Genomic DNA, 21,564 nt, shown 5'->3' on the forward strand with positions numbered 1-21,564 from the left:
TGTTCTGCGGGAGCAGCCTCTCATGGTTTCACTCGTGTGTTGCAAGCCCCCTGTTCCGTGGTGCTACTTTCTTCTCAGTGTGGACGGCCATCGCACCGAAGTCGAGAAGAAAAGGCTTACAGCACCAGAAAAGGCTTACAGCACCTGGTATTCCCAGGCGGTCTCCCATCCAAGTACTAACCAGGCCCGACCCTGCTTAGCTTCCGAGATCGGACGAGATCGGGCGTTGTCAGGCTGGTATGGCCGTAAGCCACAAAGGCTGATGCGCACAAGCTTTTTATACATGTGCCCTCGCTATGTACAGTCTGGGGTGTGAGGGCTCGCTCCTTTCACGTCTTTCCAAATGTCGAGGCCGCTTTTATTCTTCACTCCAACAAATCTGATTTCCAACGGAGACAAGTCAATCAATGGATATACTTTTCTTTGCACACACGGGCCTGATGGAGCAAAGTTCAATGTGCCCCCTAACCAACAGCTTACACGTGCTTCTTTCGGAGAAATTTGTTATCACCAGCATGAGCCATCCTTGCCAAGGCAATATTATTTGTCATAGTCTTTTTGTATGATACCACGTAGACACATATGTTGTTGATTTCCTTTTTTATGCTGTTTTATTGTCTGTTGGGATGCGTGGATTCACCTCTGCCCTTCTTGAGGAGGATACAGAGAGCTCTTATTACCGACGACATACTGCGCTTCTTTTCTGCTCCTGTTCTGCGGGAGCAGCCTCTCATGGTTTCACTCGTGTGTTGCAAGCCCCCTGTTCCGTGGTGCTACTTTCTTCTCAGTGTGGACGGCCATCGCACCGAAGTCGAGAAGAAAAGGCTTACAGCACCAGAAAAGGCTTACAGCACCTGGTATTCCCAGGCGGTCTCCCATCCAAGTACTAACCAGGCCCGACCCTGCTTAGCTTCCGAGATCGGGCGTTGTCAGGCTGGTATGGCCGTAAGCCACAAAGGCTGATGCGCACAAGCTTTTTATACATGTGCCCTCGCTATGTACACTCTGGGGTGTGAGGGCTCGCTCCTTTCACGTCTTTCCAAATGTCGAGGCCGCTTTTATTCTTCACTCCAACAAATCTGATTTCCAACGGAGACAAGTCAATCAATGGATATACTTTTCTTTGCACACACGGGCCTGATGGAGCAAAGTTCAATGTGCCCCCTAACCAACAGCTTACACGTGCTTCTTTCGGAGAAATTTGTTATCACCAGCATGAGCCATCCTTGCCAAGGCAATATTATTTGTCATAGTCTTTTTGTATGATATCACGTAGACACATATGTTGTTGATTTCCTTTTTTATGCTGTTTTATTGTCTGTTGGGATGCGCGGATTCACCTCTGCCCTTCTTGAGGAGGATACAGAGAGCTCTTATTACCGACGACATACTGCGCTTCTTTTCTGCTCCTGTTCTGCGGGAGCAGCCTCTCATGGTTTCACTCGTGTGTTGCAAGCCCCCTGTTCTGTGGTGCTACTTTCTTCTCAGTGTGGACGGCCATCGCACCGAAGTCGAGAAGAAAAGGCTTACAGCACCAGAAAAGCCTTACAGCACCTGGTATTCCCAGGCGGTCTCCCATCCAAGTACTAACCAGGCCCGACCCTGCTTAGCTTCCGAGATCGGACGAGATCGGGCGTTGTCAGGCTGGTATGGCCGTAAGCCACAAAGGCTGATGCGCACAAGCTTTTTATACATGTGCCCTCGCTATGTACAGTCTGGGGTGTGAGGGCTCGCTCCTTTCACGTCTTTCCAAATGTCGAGGCCGCTTTTATTCTTCACTCCAACAAATCTGATTTCCAACGGAGACAAGTCAATCAATGGATATACTTTTCTTTGCACACACGGGCCTGATGGAGCAAAGTTCAATGTGCCCCCTAACCAACAGCTTACACGTGCTTCTTTCGGAGAAATTTGTTATCACCAGCATGAGCCATCCTTGCCAAGGCAATATTATTTGTCATAGTCTTTTTGTATGATATCACGTAGACACATATGTTGTTGATTTCCTTTTTTATGCTGTTTTATTGTCTGTTGGGATGCGTGGATTCACCTCTGCCCTTCTTGAGGAGGATACAGAGAGCTCTTATTACCGACGACATACTGCGCTTCTTTTCTGCTCCTGTTCTGCGGGAGCAGCCTCTCATGGTTTCACTCGTGTGTTGCAAGCCCCCTGTTCCGTGGTGCTACTTTCTTCTCAGTGTGGACGGCCATCGCACTGAAGTCGAGAAGAAAAGGCTTACAGCACCAGAAAAGGCTTACAGCACCTGGTATTCCCAGGCGGTCTCCCATCCAAGTACTAACCAGGCCCGACCCTGCTTAGCTTCCGAGATCGGACGAGATCGGGCGTTGTCAGGCTGGTATGGCCGTAAGCCACAAAGGCTGATGCGCACAAGCTTTTTATACATGTGCCCTCGCTATGTACACTCTGGGGTGTGAGGGCTCGCTCCTTTCACGTCTTTCCAAATGTCGAGGCCGCTTTTATTCTTCACTCCAACAAATCTGATTTCCAACGGAGACAAGTCAATCAATGGATATACTTTTCTTTGCACACACGGGCCTGATGGAGCAAAGTTCAATGTGCCCCCTAACCAACAGCTTACACGTGCTTCTTTCGGAGAAATTTGTTATCACCAGCATGAGCCATCCTTGCCAAGGCAATATTATTTGTCATAGTCTTTTTGTATGATACCACGTAGACACATATGTTGTTGATTTCCTTTTTTATGCTGTTTTATTGTCTGTTGGGATGCGTGGATTCACCTCTGCCCTTCTTGAGGAGGATACAGAGAGCTCTTATTACCGACGACATACTGCGCTTCTTTTCTGCTCCTGCTCTGCGGGAGCAGCCTCTCATGGTTTCACTCGTGTGTTGCAAGCCCCCTGTTCCGTGGTGCTACTTTCTTCTCAGTGTGGACGGCCATCGCACCGAAGTCGAGAAGAAAAGGCTTACAGCACCAGAAAAGGCTTACAGCACCTGGTATTCCCAGGCGGTCTCCCATCCAAGTACTAACCAGGCCCGACCCTGCTTAGCTTCCGAGATCGGGCGTTGTCAGGCTGGTATGGCCGTAAGCCACAAAGGCTGATGCGCACAAGCTTTTTATACATGTGCCCTCGCTATGTACACTCTGGGGTGTGAGGGCTCGCTCCTTTCACGTCTTTCCAAATGTCGAGGCCGCTTTTATTCTTCACTCCAACAAATCTGATTTCCAACGGAGACAAGTCAATCAATGGATATACTTTTCTTTGCACACACGGGCCTGATGGAGCAAAGTTCAATGTGCCCCCTAACCAACAGCTTACACGTGCTTCTTTCGGAGAAATTTGTTATCACCAGCATGAGCCACCCTTGCCAAGGCAATATTATTTGTCATAGTCTTTTTGTATGATATCACGTAGACACATATGTTGTTGATTTCCTTTTTTATGCTGTTTTATTGTCTGTTGGGATGCGTGGATTCACCTCTGCCCTTCTTGAGGAGGATACAGAGAGCTCTTATTACCAACGACATACTGCGCTTCTTTTCTGCTCCTGTTCTGCGGGAGCAGCCTCTCATGGTTTCACTCGTGTGTTGCAAGCCCCCTGTTCCGTGGTACTACTTTCTTCTCAGTGTGGACGGCCATCGCACCGAAGTCGAGAAGAAAAGGCTTACAGCACCAGAAAAGGCTTACAGCACCTGGTATTCCCAGGCGGTCTCCCATCCAAGTACTAACCAGGCCCGACCCTGCTTAGCTTCCGAGATCGGACGAGATCGGGCGTTGTCAGGCTGGTATGGCCGTAAGCCACAAAGGCTGATGCGCACAAGCTTTTTATACATGTGCCCTCGCTATGTACACTCTGGGGTGTGAGGGCTCGCTCCTTTCACGTCTTTCCAAATGTCGAGGCCGCTTTTATTCTTCACTCCAACAAATCTGATTTCCAACGGAGACAAGTCAATCAATGGATATACTTTTCTTTGCACACACGGGCCTGATGGAGCAAAGTTCAATGTGCCCCCTAACCAACAGCTTACACGTGCTTCTTTCGGAGAAATTTGTTATCACCAGCATGAGCCATCCTTGCCAAGGCAATATTATTTGTCATAGTCTTTTTGTATGATATCACGTAGACACATATGTTGTTGATTTCCTTTTTTATGCTGTTTTATTGTCTGTTGGGATGCGTGGATTCACCTCTGCCCTTCTTGAGGAGGATACAGAGAGCTCTTATTACCGACGACATACTGCGCTTCTTTTCTGCTCCTGTTCTGCGGGAGCAGCCTCTCATGGTTTCACTCGTGTGTTGCAAGACCCCTGTTCCGTGGTGCTACTTTCTTCTCAGTGTGGACGGCCATCGCACCGAAGTCGAGAAGAAAAGGCTTACAGCACCAGAAAAGGCTTACAGCACCTGGTATTCCCAGGCGGTCTCCCATCCAAGTACTAACCAGGCCCGACCCTGCTTAGCTTCCGAGATCGGACGAGATCGGGCGTTGTCAGGCTGGTATGGCCGTAAGCCACAAAGGCTGATGCGCACAAGCTTTTTATACATGTGCCCTCGCTATGTACAGTCTGGGGTGTGAGGGCTCGCTCCTTTCACGTCTTTCCAAATGTCGAGGCCGCTTTTATTCTTCACTCCAACAAATCTGATTTCCAACGGAGACAAGTCAATCAATGGATATACTTTTCTTTGCACACACGGGCCTGATGGAGCAAAGTTCAATGTGCCCCCTAACCAACAGCTTACACGTGCTTCTTTCGGAGAAATTTGTTATCACCAGCATGAGCCATCCTTGCCAAGGCAATATTATTTGTCATAGTCTTTTTGTATGATATCACGTAGACACATATGTTGTTGATTTCCTTTTTTATGCTGTTTTATTGTCTGTTGGGATGCGTGGATTCACCTCTGCCCTTCTTGAGGAGGATACAGAGAGCTCTTATTACCGACGACATACTGCGCTTCTTTTCTGCTCCTGTTCTGCGGGAGCAGCCTCTCATGGTTTCACTCGTGTGTTGCAAGCCCCCTGTTCCGTGGTGCTACTTTCTTCTCAGTGTGGACGGCCATCGCACCGAAGTCGAGAAGAAAAGGCTTACAGCACCAGAAAAGGCTTACAGCACCTGGTATTCCCAGGCGGTCTCCCATCCAAGTACTAACCAGGCCCGACCCTGCTTAGCTTCCGAGATCGGACGAGATCGGGCGTTGTCAGGCTGGTATGGCCGTAAGCCACAAAGGCTGATGCGCACAAGCTTTTTATACATGTGCCCTCGCTATGTACACTCTGGGGTGTGAGGGCTCGCTCCTTTCACGTCTTTCCAAATGTCGAGGCCGCTTTTATTCTTCACTCCAACAAATCTGATTTCCAACGGAGACAAGTCAATCAATGGATATACTTTTCTTTGCACACACGGGCCTGATGGAGCAAAGTTCAATGTGCCCCCTAACCAACAGCTTACACGTGCTTCTTTCGGAGAAATTTGTTATCACCAGCATGAGCCATCCTTGCCAAGGCAATATTATTTGTCATAGTCTTTTTGTATGATATCACGTAGACACATATGTTGTTGATTTCCTTTTTTATGCTGTTTTATTGTCTGTTGGGATGCGTGGATTCACCTCTGCCCTTCTTGAGGAGGATACAGAGAGCTCTTATTACCGACGACATACTGCGCTTCTTTTCTGCTCCTGTTCTGCGGGAGCAGCCTCTCATGGTTTCACTTGTGTGTTGCAAGCCCCCTGTTCCGTGGTGCTACTTTCTTCTCAGTGTGGACGGCCATTGCACCGAAGTCGAGAAGAAAAGGCTTACAGCACCAGAAAAGGCTTACAGCACCTGGTATTCCCAGGTGTTATTGTTTCTTAGCAGTACTAATATTATATTAACACCTGTATTTACAGCTACTGGAAGCAGGAAGGAGTGTCCTAGCTCTCCAAACTCTGCCAGACACTGCAAGAGCAGCTGGAGAGCGACCCAAAGTATGTGTCAATCAAATAAAATATATATATCATTTATATTTTATATATACATAAATATAACAATATAATAATTATCTTTAATATATTAATTATTATATAGTATTTAATTTAATATGTATTTATTATTATTATAATTATTATTATTATTATTATTATTTTTATTATTACTATTATTATTATAGTTGTCATCCAATCACATGATGGTTTCCTTTTAAAATGCCTGTGGAATCATCCAATGGTGGTTTGTGAAGTCAGCAGGCCAGCCTGAGTAGATCAACGTCAGTAGCATTCATGTGCTAATTAGAGCTATTCGCACCTTTGCGAAGGCGCGATTAACCAAGCCCCCCGCCGACAGATGGTTTGTTTCCAACGATTTTCGGAGCCAGCAAAGTTCCCCGTAAACTTGCCGTAAATCGCCGAAAATCAACGAACTTCGCAGAGATTTACGGGTCGAAAATGTTCTTGTAATTTCCAAGTATTGAATGCCTCGTTCCCTCTCCTTTTCCACATAACTCCATCATCTGCTCATGAAGATGTCCGTATGGACCTGTCTGTATTACTGAATATCTCATTGATCATTGATCTGAAAACAAAAGTGGACTTATAATAGAGCCCTGAGCAGTTCCATTCTCTACTATGTATTTCCACTGTAAGTGTTTCCCCTCTCACTGACGTCATCCTATCTGTTAAAGAAACTTAATCCACCTGTACATTTCCCCCTTATGCCCATATGGTACAGTCTGATTAGCAGCCCCTCCCTCCACATGGTGTCTCAGGCTTTGTCCACATGGAAAAACAGCCACTACATTCTCTTTATTTCCCTGAGCTTTCCTCATTTCATGTTGTAAACACAGAGCGGGATCGACAGGACTCCTTCCTTTCCTGAATCCTGTGAGGATTTTCCTCGGTCAAAAATAATATTTCAGGACTCCAGGTGCAGAGCAAAGACAGAGACAATGTCGCAAAACACAAACTAGATTTATTACAAAAAGGAGGAACAGAAGGTGAACTCAAACTGAGTGGAGATAACCAAAAACACCACGCTGGAACTGAGGCTGAGAGGCACACCGAGCGGGACTGAGCACACTGAAAGAAAGAGCAGAACAAAGAGAAGTCCAAAAACCCACTGGATAAGTCCCAGGACAAAAGGCTTTTCTTAGAAGTTACTCACACTGAGACAGGACAGACACACGGTCCAGATCAGGACAAACTGGCAACCACAAGACCAGAGAGCGTCCCCTAAATGCTGCCAGCAATCAGCTCCAACACGCCTCAGGTGTGCAGGTAATGAGGTCGTCATGGGGGAAGGACCGCCCATTCTCAGACAGACAGGGGAGACAGACCAACAGACAAAGAACACTGGGGACAAAGGAAGGGAAGGGACACTGGGAGAAGACACATCCTAACAAATCCCCTCTGATAGCATTTTATTTCTCCCTCCTTTCTAAATAACAGAGCAGCCTTTCGTTCATCCAGAATTTGACCAACATGTGATGTTCGGGCTCTCGCTCTGTAACTCTGCCAAACTTGGATCCTGACCTGGTTCACAGACAGGAACAGTTATGGACTCTTTCCACTCATCTGGCAACTTCCCGTCTTCCCACATCCTGTTATATAATTTCAGTCACATCTTTTGACTTTGGTCACTGAGATTATTGAACGTACAGGAACTTATTTGATCTTTTCTCGGAGTTGTCTTTCCAGATTTTTTAAGGCGTTATTCAGCTCTGTCATTGAAAACTGCAGCTTCACTGTATTTTCATCCTCCTCTTCATCCTGTACAGTCTCCATGTTTCTTCATATTGTCCCTCCTCTACCTCTCTTTTCTTCATCCCTCACTCAAATTTGCTGTGCTGTGCACTTTAACAGAAGTCTTTGCTCATAGTTCTGCTTTTCCTCATTATTTCTGACCATTTTCTGATCACTGTTCATTATTGGCTGTCCACACTCTTTCCTATTGGCTGACATTGTTTTCATCACAGCCCACACTCTATCCAATGGAGTCCTCCTTCCAATGACTCAACACCTCCTCCAACACTCTCTTCTTGTCTTCCTTATTACTCTCCTCACTCCTGCTTGTTGCTTCTTGTAAACGATTAAATTGTGAACAGAAAGATTTTTTAAAGGATTTGTTTGGAGCCTTTATTGCTTTGGTGCGTTCGCTTGATTCAAATCTCCACACCAGATTACTTTCCCTCTCCAATCATCTCAGATGGATTCCATCTTTTCTTTGTCTGATTGCTGACAGGGATTCTAAAATGAATGATCTTCATACTTCCTGCCTTCATCCACACCTCAGTGACGACGACCTCTGACTCTTGTGCCGTCACTGTTTGCCTGAATTTCATACCTTGTCTAATGAAACCACCATTTCCACCAGGTCTGTCTTTCCCAATGCTGGAGGATCCTTTCAGAATAAAGTCCAGAGTTGGTTTGAGACGTGTTTCCTGGTTTTGCTGCTGATTCCCTGATATCTCCTTTAACTCTCGTCCATTAGCAAAGAGACTTCTAGCATTGCGTTGCAGAATGAGCGTTATGGAATAAGTTGCTGCCTGCTGGCTGACGTCTCCTCTCCTTGACTGAGGTCTGGATGTATTTTTTCCCAACATCAATCTTTCATGTTCAAGAACTTTGCTGCTGCTTTCACAGTGATCTCGATCTTTTCACTTTCTCTTCGTGCTTGTTCTGAGCAGTTAATGCCGAGAACAGAACCAGTCAGTCAGTGGTCAGTCGTGTCTGATGATGCGTGGACTTTCTTCCTGGTGTTGAGCCGTAGGTCTGTTCTCCTTCCTGTTTTCCTCGCCAACCATCTTCACGGCCTCTGCATCAGTCACTCTCTGTTCTGCTCTCACCTGCTGGATTTCACTCTGTTTCTTCACTCTGCAGCCTCCATATGCTGCTGTGTGATTTCCTCCACGATCACAGCGTTTAGCTGCTGTGTTATCCCACATTCTCCATCAGCGTGCTCCCTCACACCTTCCACACCTCTGCTTCCCTCTGCACGCCGTGGCACCGTGTCCATATCTTTGACATGTGAAGCGTCTGAGTGCAGGTGGAGGTACGCTCCAACCCTGAAGCTCATGTGTCCCACCATGACCTGATCAGGGACAGTCTGCTCTTTGAACTCTGTCCTGCTGATGTGCTGTCAGTTTTCTCATCGTTCCTGAACGCCTGCAGCCTTTTATTGCTGCCACATTTCCTCCTTTGATCAGCTTCTTCACCTCTGCCAGCTTCTCTCCTGCAGCTTTTCCTGATATCAGTCCTCTGACGCCGCTTCCCCTCCCACTGCTTTCCTCTCTGCTGCTTCTTTCTCGCTCACACTTTGTAATGGAGGTGCTTCGTCTCTCTTCAAACCGTTCGTTCGAGTGATCGGACTCACAGGTGAAATATCACGCCCTGCTTTCAGCTTCACAATAATCTTGTTCTCCTCCGTCATGAGTTTGTTCCTCACATCATGTCGCTCTTCATCGTCTGTAAGACAGCGTTTGTTTGTTTGTTTGTTTGTTTGTAGGCGTTCCTCTCCCGTTCCCTGCTTTCTTTCTCTGAGTCTGGAGTCCAACCCATCATCATCATCATCATCATCATCATCATCATCATCATCATCCGATCCACCACCACTGCTACTTGCCATCCTGCTCCAGTCACAGTCCAGATTAAGTCAAATCCACCAGCTCATTTTTTATGTTTGTTTGTTGGATTGATCTCTCCCGCTCTCCGTCGACTCTCAGCTCGCCTTCATCTGGATTTCCTCCTTCTCGCTGAGACCTGGATTTAATCTGCAGAGTTGTGCCCTCTAGTGGACCGTTTCTCAGAAACATCTCACTTTTACTCCTTTTGCTTTTGGTTCTTTTATCAGGAAGATGTTTTTGGTGTTTCGCTGGCTTCTCGTTGCTTTTAGCTGCATATATTCTCATCTCATCCTCATCATCAGAGTCTTCCTCAGCATCATCCTGCAGGAGAACAGACCTGCAGCTGACCTTTGCCCCCCGCATCCCTTCAGGAGGTCTGAGGAGGAAGGACACTCACCGACAAAGGGTCACCTATTATTGAAACTGACCACCATGAACACAGAGTCAACAGAACAAAGACATTATTCTGTGTCCTCTCCATCATCTCTGTTCACTTCTTGTCTGACTTCCTGTCCAAATGTCCTCAGCCTGTGCACTTCCTGTTCAGACAGACCTCCTTTCCCTCTGCACTTCCTGTTTGACCTGGCTGACTCCATCAGCAGCTCTTTGTCTGGGAAATACTTCTCCACTTTCACACCTTTCACACGTTTCGGTTTCCACTTCATGTTGAACATCTGACTGAACTTCAAAACAAAGCAGCTGATTCAAGCCTTCAAAATAAAACATGAAGACCTTTTGTCTGAATTCAACATTCAGACATCAAACAGCAGCAGAAACAGCCCGTTTGGATGAACATCGTGTCTTCTTTGGAACATTTGGATGAAGTTAATGAAGGTTCAGCTGATTGAGCGACTGAATTTTTGACCAAAGTTTTGCAGTTTTAAGATGAAATTTGACATTTTTCAAATCAAACTTGAAATAACGACCAAATGGACCAACTTGATGATTTAAATGCAGCTTGGTTCAATAATTCAGCAGCAACAGACGACTCAGTGATTTCAGCTGTGACTGAATGAAACCAGTTTCCAGTAAAGTTTGAATGAAACGGAACAAAAGTTCATCTGATTTCATGAATGTGATGAAAGAGGAAGAGACTCAGCGTGTGTTTGTGTGTTCAGGAGGCTGAAAGTGACGATGGAGCAAACAAAAAGTCAGAATTTAAGAAGAAAAAGTGACATATTTTAAACGTGTGGAGGACAGAGTCACACCACAATACACAACAACACAGAAACACACACAGAGACACACAGAGACTCAGTCAGTACGACGCTGCAGGAAAACGGTGAAAATGTGAAATATTTTGTGGGAAACATCGAGAGAAGGTTGAATTTTAGAGGAAGTTTCTGAATATTGAGCAGAGATTTTGCAGGAAAACCAGCGTTTGTTGGTGTGTTTCAGCTTCATCTCAGTCTGCGCTTTGGCTGTTTGTCACACTGTGGCCAAAAGTATGTGGACGGCCGAACTTTCACTCAGTGTGTGATTAACGTGACTGTGACACCGTGTTCATGACTGTGCTGCACATCAGCCTCCAGTCTTCTGCGCTCAGCCTTTGCAGCAGATATTGAAGCTGCTGTTTGATCCCGATCGGACACCAGAGCATCACTGAGGTCCAACGCTGATGTCGGCGATCAGGTCTGGCTCACAGTCGGCGCTCCAGTTAATCCCAAAGGTGTCGGATGTGGTTCCAGTCACGGCTCTGTGAAGACCCGCTGAGTTCTTCTACACCAAAGTGGAAAAACCGTTTCTTTATGGACGACAGCATCAGAAACGTTTCTCGTATCTTTCAGCTGAGTCCGGTCAGCAGTCCTGACCTGAAGAAAGACCATAAAACACTCACAGCAACATTCAGCTTTGACTGCAACAAGATCCACAACTGAAATCAACACACAGCTGAAGGTTCAAGTCAACAGTTTCCACACTTTAATGATCACAGCTTCCATCTTTAAAGGACTGGAAGTGGAAGAAGTTTACAAAGTAAATGAGGAATCTTTTCAATCCTTTTCAACAAAGTTCATTGATCAATTTATTCCAATAACCTGAAAGACTGATGTGACTGAGATCCTGCACAGACTCAACTGATCTGTTCAGCAGTGTTTGTCTAACAGGAGGAGACTGTCCCTCCTACAGAGGACACAGAGACACTGAGACACCACACCAGGACCAGAGTGCAAAGCCTGGATAAAGAGGTTCAGTGAATGTGGTGTTGAAGGTGTGGAGGTGGATCAGTGAGTCAGAGGAGACTCTGTAGAAGGTCAGAGTGCCAGCAGGACAGTCCACATACACTCCTACTCTGTGAGAGACAGAGGAGGAGGAGGAGGAGGAGGAGGAGGAGGAGGAGGAGGAGGAGATGAGTGTTGCTCTGTTATTGTGCCAGACAGAGTAACGACCATCATCAGAGCAGTCCAGACTCCAGGACTGATCATTCCATCCAAACCCACACTCTTTACTGTTTCCTTTCCTTCTGATTCTTCTGTAACTCACTGATACAGAAACTCCTCCTCTCCACTCGACCTCCCAGTAACAGCGACCAGTCAGACCAGTTCCACACAGCAGCTGAGGACACTGGTCAAACCTGTCTGGATGATCAGGATATGACTGACGCTCCGTCACATACGTCATCGTCCTGTTGTTGTCAGACAGTTTGATCCTTCTGTTCACTGTGTTTGTGTCCAGTTTGAGTTCACAGGAATCTGATGGAGAGAAGAAGAAGAAAACAGCTGCAGTTATTGATCGATCAGCTGTTGATTGATGGACAGTTTGATGATGACATCAGAGATGTGAATGAGTGATGTCACAGTTTGAAGATGGCTGAATGTGCTCTGCTTTGTTGTCATCAGTCAAATGAAAGACACACTTACACTTCCTCAGACCTGGTCTCAACCATCGGACTCCAGCAGGCTCCACCCTGAAAGGAGGAGGGGGGTCAGAGCAGCACCTCCTCTTTCAGCATGCAAACATGGACGTTACATCACTCTCACACACACAAACACAACATGTTGATGCGGCCTGCTTCTCCCTCTTCAGCTCTGCTCAGACACTGACAGCGACACTGATTCTCTCTCATCATTAAATCTGCCTTCATCAGCTCATTTCCTCATTTCAATCTGCTGCTGACTTCTATTCTGAGCTGCTTCACTCATTGATCGCTCTCTTGCTCTCCCACCTGTGATGATCAATAATCAGTCTGACTTTGTCTTCACTCAACAAACCAACAGAGCTTTAATCATTGATTGTTGGACACACTTGTCCTCGTCATGTCCCACATGTGACCGTGCCTCATGTCTTCATTACAAGTGTGAAAACTGTCAATGAATTCAACATCTGAGACGAGTCATCACGACTCTGTTGTGTGGAAATCTTTTCATGTCAAACTTCCTGAAGTTCACCAGAACAAGAAGAGCCACTTGACGGGCTCTATTTTCGACTCCGCCGCCGGCGCCGGCGCGGCGCAAAGTCAGGTCCGCTGCACCGATGGGGCGTGGCAGCACAGACTTTGGTATTTTCGTGTGCTGCGCCGCCGACGCATCTCCACCTCCTTCTCATCTCAGTCCCACCCAGCGGCGCAACTCGGAAAGAGGGAGGGGAGAAGGCGTGGAGTGGGTTTGACACAGCCGAGTCAAATCTTCACCAATCACAGCAGCTCCTCGCCTCACCTTTAAGAACGCCGCTGGCCAGGCGCATGGCAAGTTTCCAGGAGACTGACGTCACTCATATCTCCTGACATCCGTTTGTGTATACTGTTTATTTTTTCTCAGTATATTTATATATATGGTTTTATATTCTGTTCTATATTTTGTTTATATATATATTCTCAATATAAATATTTTGTTTTTATATTTGCTTTTTATATATATAGTTCTCTCTCTTTTCTTTCTTTTCTAATTTTATTCTAATTCTATTCTTGTAAGGAGCACTGCAACAAAAACAATTTCCCCTCGGAGATAAATAAAGGATTTCTGATTCTGATTCTGATGTCTAAATATGAGGTCCTTAGATGGTAAATCCTCCTCCTCCTCCTCCTCCTCCTCCTCAAAGCAATGATGTACTCCATCTTTGTAGATAACATTAAGCATTACTATGATAACATTTGTATTTGGAATGAAATGACGTGGGTAACAGCGGACAGCGATCATCACATGTTTTTTCCATGTGTCTGTCTCTCTCTGTCTCTCAGCGCTCTGAGATAGATGCAGTATATCTGCTCTGTAGGATGCCACGGCTGTTTCTGGTTGGCACAACGACATTAACCGATTAGTTCTCATCCCTGTTTCACCTGTGTACATTCGGTCAGGTTGAGTGACCATTACGCGTGCCGAACGCGCTTTCGATGTGGTCACATGAGAGACGGATCAAAATATATAAATTTAGGTCTGACTGTATGCGCTGACTCAGATCGTTGCATTGAATCGTGGCTGTTGCTAATTATTGATCGCAGTGTGCGTTCGATGACTGACTGAGCACTGCTGAAAACACCGTTAAAACCACGCTGCCGTCTTGTTGACGGTGTGATATATGCCGTCATCAATCACATTTTCAGTGGATAGCCGTTATCACCTAGCAGCCACCCATCTAGAGGGGTGTCCCCCTGAAAAACTGTCGGGATGCTAGAATTCGCCACGATGAACGAGTCACATGCCGACTCGGGGAAAGTGGCATACACGTTTATCACCAGGCAATATGGTCACAGATCACCAGACATCCCTGTGTCACCTGTGTACAATCGGTCAGGTTGAGTGACCATTACGCGTGCCGAACGCGCTTTCGATGTGGTCAGATGAGATATGGATCAAAATATATAAATTTATGTCTGACTGTATGCGCTGACTCAGATAGTTGCATTGAACTACGGCTGTTGCTAATAATTGATCGCAGTGAAATGCCAGACACTGTGGAAACCTGCCTGTGAGGTGTTGGTGACGTGAGCGCACGACTTCGCCAGTTTACGAAAATCCACTTGCGCCGCACAGAGTTGACCAGGTCTGAGGTGGCGAGCTTTCAGCGCAATTTACGCCGCCGGCGCAGACCGAAATGGTCAAAAATTCTCCTTATGCTGACACCTCCCCCCTACTGCGCCATAACGCCCATCCTGGCGCACCTCTGTACGCCTCGGTTTACCAAAATACCAAGTGCGCCGTGCGCCTGCCTGCGCCGGTTGAAAATACTACTGCGCCGGTGGTCATCATCATGTTTGTTCCTGGAGATGTTCTCCTTGAGACATCCAACACAATATGTCCTTTTCATGTTCAACCAGTGTTTATGTTGTGATCAAAGGACAAAGGTTTCCTACATGTCTGACTGTTCATGTCTCACTCATGTCCACCATCAAGCAAAAAGACAGACAACATGTTTCCAGCTCTTCCTCCTCTTTCACACTGACTGACTGTGGCTGCAGCAGCCTCTTCATACCTGAGAGTGTCCAGTCTGCAGTGAGGATCCTGCAGTCCAGCAGACAGCAGCTTCACTCCTGAGTCTCCTGGATGATTGTAGCTCAGGTCCAGCTCTCTCAGATGGGAGGGGTTGGATCTCAGAGCTGAGGCCAGAGAAGCACAGCCTTCCTCTGTGATCAGACAGCCTGACAGCCTGAAAACACACACAATAACACACATGGAAGATCATCTGAGGGTCCTGCTGTCTGTCCAATCGTTGCTCTCAGAATGCAGAGATCTGATAGGCTGAGCAGCATCACGTGGGAGGAGTTACAACACATAATAATCCTTAACAGTTTCTGTCTTTCAGGTCAACGACTTCACACTCAACACGTCACTTCCTGAGGTCCTCAGCGACACCTTTGTGCTAATTAATCACGACTGAATCAGGAATAAAGTGACGTCCACTAATCAAAGTCACATGACAACAAAACATAAATGAGGATTTCCATCTCAGCCAGACTTCATTCATAAAAGGTACATTGAGAGAAAACATCTGCCAATCAATGAATGTCTGTGTCAAATGTGTGGACTTCTGAGGTTAAAGAAAGACGTCAATGCTTTTACAACAAACAGTAACTTGATCTGACCTGAGAGTTTCCAGTGCACAGTGTGGACTCTCCAGTCCAGCAAACAGCAGCTTCACTCCTGAATCCTGCAGGTTGTTGTCACTCAGGTCCAGCTCTCTCAGACTGGAGGACTGGGATCTGAGGACTGAGGACAGAGCTTCACAGCTTCTCTCTGAGAGGTTACAGCTACTCAGTCTGAAGAACAAGAAGAAAAAGAACATTTATTTTAATATGTTGAGTCTCTTCTCAGCATGTGTTCAAATCTTTGCTGTTCCATCATAAACGTGTTGATATCTAACAGTCAGTTAGATATCAGAGTATTTATTGATGAAGAAACCTCACTATCTCTGTACTTACAGAGCTTTGTTGGAGGCTTTGACCACTGGCAGCAGCCTCAGAAGAGCCTCCTCTGAAGCAGAGAATTTCTTCAGGTCAAACACATCCAGATCTTTTTCTGATGACAGTAAGATGAAGACCAGAGCTGACCACTGAGCAGGAGACAGTTTATCTGTGGAGAGACTTCCTGAACTCAGAGACTGTTGGATCTTCTTCACCAGAGAACGATCATTCAGTTCATTCAGACAGTGGAACAGATTGATGCTTTTCTCTGCAGAGGGAGTCTCTTCAATCTTCTTCTTGATGTACTCGACTGTTACCTGATTGGTTTCTGAGCCACTTCCTGTCTGTGTCAGCAGGCCTCGTAGCAGACTCTGATTGGTCTGCAGGGAAAGACCCAGGAGGAATCGGAGGAACAAGTCCAGGTGTCCATTTGGACTCTGTGAGGCCTTGTCCACTGCACTCTGGTAGAAGTGTGTCTCTGCAGATTCATAGTAGGTTGTTTGTTCTTCTGACAGCAGATTGACTCCAGACTTGATGAAGGTCAGATGGACATGAAGAGCAGCCAGAAACTCCTGAACACTCAGATGGACGAAGCAGAACACCTTGTCCTGGTACAGTCCTCTCTCCTCTTTGAAGATCTGTGTGAACACTCCTGAGTACACTGAGGCTGCTCTGATATCGATGCCACACTCTGTCAGGTCTGATTGGTAGAAGATCAGGTTTCCTTTCTGCAGCTGCTCAAAAGCCAGTTTTCCCAGAGACTCAATCATCTTCCTGCTCTGTGGAGTCCAGTGAGGATCTGACTCAGCTCCTCCATCATACTTGATGGTCTTCACTTTGGACTGAACCACCAGGAAGTGGATGTACATCTGAGTCAGGGTCTTGGGCAGCTGCCCTTCCTCTCTGGTCTTCATCACATCCTCCAAAACTGTAGCAGTGATCCAGCAGAAGACCGGGATGTGGCACATGATGTGGAGGCTCCGTGATGTCTTGATGTGGGAGATGATTCTTCTGGCCTGCTCCTCATCTCTGAACCTTTTCCCGAAGTACTCCTCCTTCTGTTCATCAGTGAACCCTCTGACCTCTGTCACCATGTCAACACACTCAGGAGGGATCTGATTGGCTGCTGCAGGTCGTGTGGTTATCCAGAGGCGAGCAGAGGGAAGCAGTTTCCTCCTGATGAGGTTTGTCAGCAGCACATCCACTGAGGTGGACTTTGTAGCATCAGTCAGGATCTCATTGTTGTGGAAGTCCAGAGGAAGTCGACTCTCATCCAGACCATCAAGGATGAACAAAACCCTGAACTCTTCAAACCTGCAGATTCCTGCTTCTTTGGTTTCAGGAAAGAAGTGATGAACAAGTTCCACCAAGCTGAACCTTTTCTCTCTCAGCACATTCAGCTCTCTGAAAGTGAATGGAAAGATGAACTGTATGTCCTGGTGGGCTTTGTCTTCAGTCCAGTCCAGAGTGAACTTCTGTGTTAAGACCGTCTTCCCAATGCCAGCCACTCCCTTTGTCATCACTGTTCTGATTGGTTCATCTCGTCCAGGTGAGGTTTTAAAGATGTCTTCTTGTCTGATTGTGGTTTCTGGTCCGTGTGGTTTCCTGGATGCTGTTTCAATCTGTCTGACCTCATGTTCATCATTGACCTGTCCAGTCCCTCCCTCTGTGATGAAGAGCTCTGTGTAGATCTGATTCAGGAGGGTCTGCTTTCCTGCTTTAGCGATCCCCTCAAACACACACTGGAACTTCTCCTTCAGGTTACATTTAAGTTTACGCTGACAAACTGCAGCAGGACTTCCTGGATGAAGACACAACAAATAAATCAATAAGTGATTGATAAAGTTCAGATGAGAATTTAATGTCCTTGTCTGAACATATGTTGGTCCATATGTTGGACATCAGTGAATGTCCATTGATCCAGCAGTTAAACCTTTAGAGAAATCCTCTTACTGCTCTGCAGACGCTCAGCCAGCTCCTCCTCTTTCATCCTCCTCAGGAAGTGCAGCGTGATCTTCAGAAATGCCTCTTTGCTGCTCCTCCTCTGCTCTGCATCCTCATCCTCATCCTCCCCCTGACTCTCTAAGCATTCTGGGTAATCTGAGCTCAGAACTGTCTTGATCTTCTTCAGCTCGTTCCTCACAAAAGAGACAATGTTCTCCTCCAGCAGCTGGAACAGAAGATGATATGAATGACACAAAGTGAAATCATGGAAGCAAACATCAGATCCATGTTGGACAGACTGACGGTCCGCTGGTCTAAAAAGTGCAGCATGGACATTATTGTCGACAGAACAGATGTGAAAGCAGCTGTTGTACATGTACAGACCAGAAATATGGAGTCCAGGTGAGTCTGATGCTGCTGGGCAGATTGACCACTGGGAACCTCTGAGCTCTCCTGGTGGACTCTGTGGAGGAATCATGAAGAATTAGCTCACATCATGTCTGTCCACACAGAGACAAACACCAGCTGAAGGTTTTAAAAAAGCTGGAATGTTCTTCTCTGGACGACATGAAGGAAACAGCTGCAGCTGTTTCTCATACAACTTGTTCTGGCTCTTTCTTTTATTCTTGGACAACATGTATTTTTTCTCGTCCACTTGTTGGACACACAACACGTCTTTGAGCTTTGTCTCCTCTCTGAGCTCCTGCAGCCTTTAGTTACCCATAACACCCTTCTCTGCATCAGACGTCTTCACAGAGGCACAACTCCAGCCTGATGTGAGGCGCCATGATGCCGCCGTCAGTGTTGTTCTTGACTTTGTGAATCCATCAGCAGCATCAGTCACAAACAGACTGTGTGCTTCCTCACACTCTCTGTGTTGCTTCACTCTGTGTTTCACATCTGATCTCAGTCCAGCTGTTATCACTGACATGTTTGTGTTTGTGTTGTCACATGACTGAAAAGCACAACATGTTGATTTGATGGAGGAACTCAGTGGAATCAGGGTTAGCCTTCGTTAGCATCTGTTAGCCTCAATCAAGTCACTGTTTGATACTCATGCAGTCATCAGTCAGAACGTGTGTGTGGAGGAAATGTTCAACTGGAGTCAAGAGCTGAAGACTGGTTATACTGGGCAGCTTCCACATGTGAGGATAGAAACGAATGAGAAGAAGAACGATGCTGAAAATAAAGGTCAAATTGTCCAACACGAGTTTAACACTGAGAACAACTTACTGTCTGTCAGAGAAATGTTGCTGTTTAAAGTAAATGGGGAGATCCTTTGACCGGTCGCTCTTAAAGGACACACAGCTGGGTTCAGGTTCAGGTCCAGCAGAGGGTTTTCTGCCATCGATCCTGTCAGACACACCATTATCCTCAGCTTTCAGTGTCCACATGTGGACATGTTAGTGCTGTTTAGGGACAGACTGGACAAATGTCCTTTAACACTAATCTAGCTCTAACCTTCATCATCATTCTAGGACAGCATGGACATTAGAAGGACAACTGGTCAGACTGGATTTAATGAGGACAAACATCAGCAGTGGACAACATGAGGAGGACATATGGACATTTCAGGTCAAATTGTCCAATACGATTTTAACACTGAGAACAACTTACTGTCTGTCAGAGACATGTTGCTGTTTAAAGTCAATGGGGAGATGCATTGACCGGTCACTCCTGAAGGACATACAGCTGGGTCCATATCCAGAGTGAGGTCCAGGTCCAGCAGAGGCTGGTCTCCCATAGAACCTGTCAGACACAGAGGAAGACCACCAGGGATGGAAATGGATTTTTCTTCTTCAGACTCAGAAGCTGCTGGAGAAGAATCTGGGAGTTATCTTTGACCAAGACATGTCCTTTCACTCCCATGTAAAACAAATTTCAAGGACTGCCTTTTTTCACCTACGTAATATCGCAAAAATCAGGCATATTTTGTCTCAAAATGATGCAGAAAAACTAGTCCATGCATTCGTAACTTCCAGGCTGGATTATTGCAATTCTTTACTATCAGGCTGCCCAAATTCGTTGCTGAATATCCTCCAGTTGCTCCAGAACGCTGCAGCACGTGTTCTGACAAAAACCAGGAAGCGAGATTCATTTCTCCAATACTCGCCACTTTGCACTGGCTCCCTGTAAAGTTTAGAATAGAGTTTAAAATTCTCCTCCTTACTTACAAAGCCATAAATGGCCAGGCACCTTCTTATCTTAAAGAGCTCATAGTACCTTATTGCCCTACTCGAACACTGCGTTCCCAGAATGCATTTCTACTTATGGTTCCTAAAGTCTCAAAAAGCAGAACAGGAGTCAGAGCATTTAGCTATCAAGCTCCTCTCCTGTGGAACCATCTTCCAGTCTTTGTCCGGGAGGCAGACACTGTCTCTACATTTAAGAGTAGACTTAAAACTTTCCTTTTTGATAAAGCTTATAGTTAGAGCTGGCTCAGGCTTGTCCTGGACCAGCCCCTAGTTATGCTGCTATAGGATTAGACTGTCGGGGGACATCCAAAGATACACCGAGCTCCTCTGTCCTTCTGTCCCTCTCCATCTGCACGCTTTCATGTCCTACCACGGCGTGTTACTAACTTAGCTCCTTCCCCGGAGTCTCTGTGCTTTGTCGTCTTGCAGGTTCCCATGGACAGTGGCTGAATCTGGATTGTGGATTGCAGCTGCATCTCCTGCCTTGGCCCTGCCTGACATCCACTGCAACTGCTACTGCTGTTATTACATCCACTGTCACTGTTACTGTGACTGCATGTCTGTCTCTCTGTCTCTGTCTCTGTCTCTGTCTCTCTCTCTCTGACTGCATTTCTGTCTGTCTGTCTGTCTGTCTGTCTGTCTGTCTGTCTGTCTGTCTGTCTGTCTGTCTGTCTGTCTCACTCTCCCTCTCTTGCTCTTCCTCTCTCACCCAACCGGTCGAGGCAGATGGCCGCCCACCCAGAGTCTGGTTCTGCTCGAGGTTTCTGCCTGTTAAAAGGAAGTTTTTCCTCGCCACTGTCGCCAAGTGCTTGCTCATGGGGGAATTGTTGGGTCTCTGTAGATAAAAGAGCTTGGTCTGTACCAGCTGTATATGGAAAGTGTCCTGAGACAACTTCTGTTGTGATTTGGCGCTATACAAATGAATTGAATTGAATTGAATTGAATTAATCTAGCTCTAACTTTCACCATCGTTCTAGGACAACAAGAACATCAGAAGGACAACTGGTCAGACTGGATTTAATGAGGACAAACATCAGCAGTGGACAACATGAGGAGGACATATGGACATTTCAGGTCAAATTGTCCAATACGATTTTAACACTGAGAACAACTTACTGTCTGTCAGAGACATGTTGCTGTTTAAAGTCAATGGGGAGATGCATTGACCGGTCACTCCTGAAGGACATACAGCTGGGTCCATATCCAGAGTGAGGTCCAGGTCCAGCAGAGGCTGGTCTCCCATAGAACCTGTCAGACACAGAGGAAGACCACCAGGGATGGAAATGGATTTTTCTTCTTCAGACTCAGAAGCTGCTGGAGAAACTAGCAGCTATCAACAAGAAAATGATCAACACACCAAAGATCAATCAAACATGAAGCTGAATGATTTCAGTCTGTGGATCATTGCTTCATTTGTCCATCAAATCTTGGACCAAAGCAGAACTCAACGGACTGATTTCTGAGCAGATTTTACTGTGATTGACAGACAACAAACTAAACTGTGGAGTCCATCAG

General features: G+C 46.3%; 1 protein-coding gene, 6 non-coding genes and 2 pseudogenes across 7 annotated transcripts; all 9 read right to left on the minus strand.

The window, feature by feature from the left end:
* Positions 1 to 132: 132 nt before the first annotated feature.
* LOC139328363 (5S ribosomal RNA) lies at positions 133 to 251 on the minus strand. The gene has a single exon (XR_011601947.1). It is a non-coding gene; the product is annotated as a 5S ribosomal RNA (ribosomal RNA).
* A 591-nt stretch (positions 252 to 842) lies between these two features.
* LOC139328370 (5S ribosomal RNA) lies at positions 843 to 951 on the minus strand (annotated as a pseudogene).
* A 591-nt stretch (positions 952 to 1,542) lies between these two features.
* On the minus strand, positions 1,543 to 1,661 carry LOC139328324 (5S ribosomal RNA). Its single transcript, XR_011601908.1, has one exon. It is a non-coding gene; the product is annotated as a 5S ribosomal RNA (ribosomal RNA).
* A 591-nt stretch (positions 1,662 to 2,252) lies between these two features.
* LOC139328374 (5S ribosomal RNA) lies at positions 2,253 to 2,371 on the minus strand. Its single transcript, XR_011601952.1, has one exon. It is a non-coding gene; the product is annotated as a 5S ribosomal RNA (ribosomal RNA).
* A 591-nt stretch (positions 2,372 to 2,962) lies between these two features.
* Positions 2,963 to 3,071, minus strand: LOC139328371 (5S ribosomal RNA; annotated as a pseudogene).
* A 591-nt stretch (positions 3,072 to 3,662) lies between these two features.
* Positions 3,663 to 3,781, minus strand: LOC139328385 (5S ribosomal RNA). Its single transcript, XR_011601953.1, has one exon. It is a non-coding gene; the product is annotated as a 5S ribosomal RNA (ribosomal RNA).
* A 591-nt stretch (positions 3,782 to 4,372) lies between these two features.
* On the minus strand, positions 4,373 to 4,491 carry LOC139328397 (5S ribosomal RNA). Its single transcript, XR_011601954.1, has one exon. It is a non-coding gene; the product is annotated as a 5S ribosomal RNA (ribosomal RNA).
* Positions 4,492 to 5,082: 591 nt separating this feature from the next.
* Positions 5,083 to 5,201, minus strand: LOC139328408 (5S ribosomal RNA). The gene has a single exon (XR_011601955.1). It is a non-coding gene; the product is annotated as a 5S ribosomal RNA (ribosomal RNA).
* Positions 5,202 to 11,476: 6,275 nt separating this feature from the next.
* Positions 11,477 to 19,201, minus strand: LOC139328100 (NLR family CARD domain-containing protein 3-like). The gene is made up of 8 exons (XM_070958196.1): positions 19,088 to 19,201; positions 18,239 to 18,317; positions 17,864 to 18,080; positions 15,929 to 17,711; positions 15,593 to 15,766; positions 14,983 to 15,156; positions 12,435 to 12,481; positions 11,477 to 12,266 (listed from the first exon to the last, which is right to left on the minus strand). The coding sequence occupies exons 3-8, from the start codon at positions 17,898 to 17,900 to the stop codon at positions 11,698 to 11,700; spliced, it is 2,784 nt and encodes a 927-aa protein (XP_070814297.1). The 5' UTR covers positions 17,901 to 18,080; positions 18,239 to 18,317; positions 19,088 to 19,201; the 3' UTR covers positions 11,477 to 11,697.
* Between the last annotated feature and the right edge of the window lie 2,363 nt (positions 19,202 to 21,564).

The sequence above is a fragment of the Chaetodon trifascialis genome (assembly GCF_039877785.1).
Source record: "Chaetodon trifascialis isolate fChaTrf1 chromosome 24 unlocalized genomic scaffold, fChaTrf1.hap1 SUPER_24_unloc_1, whole genome shotgun sequence".
Classification (NCBI taxonomy): domain Eukaryota; kingdom Metazoa; phylum Chordata; class Actinopteri; order Chaetodontiformes; family Chaetodontidae; genus Chaetodon; species Chaetodon trifascialis.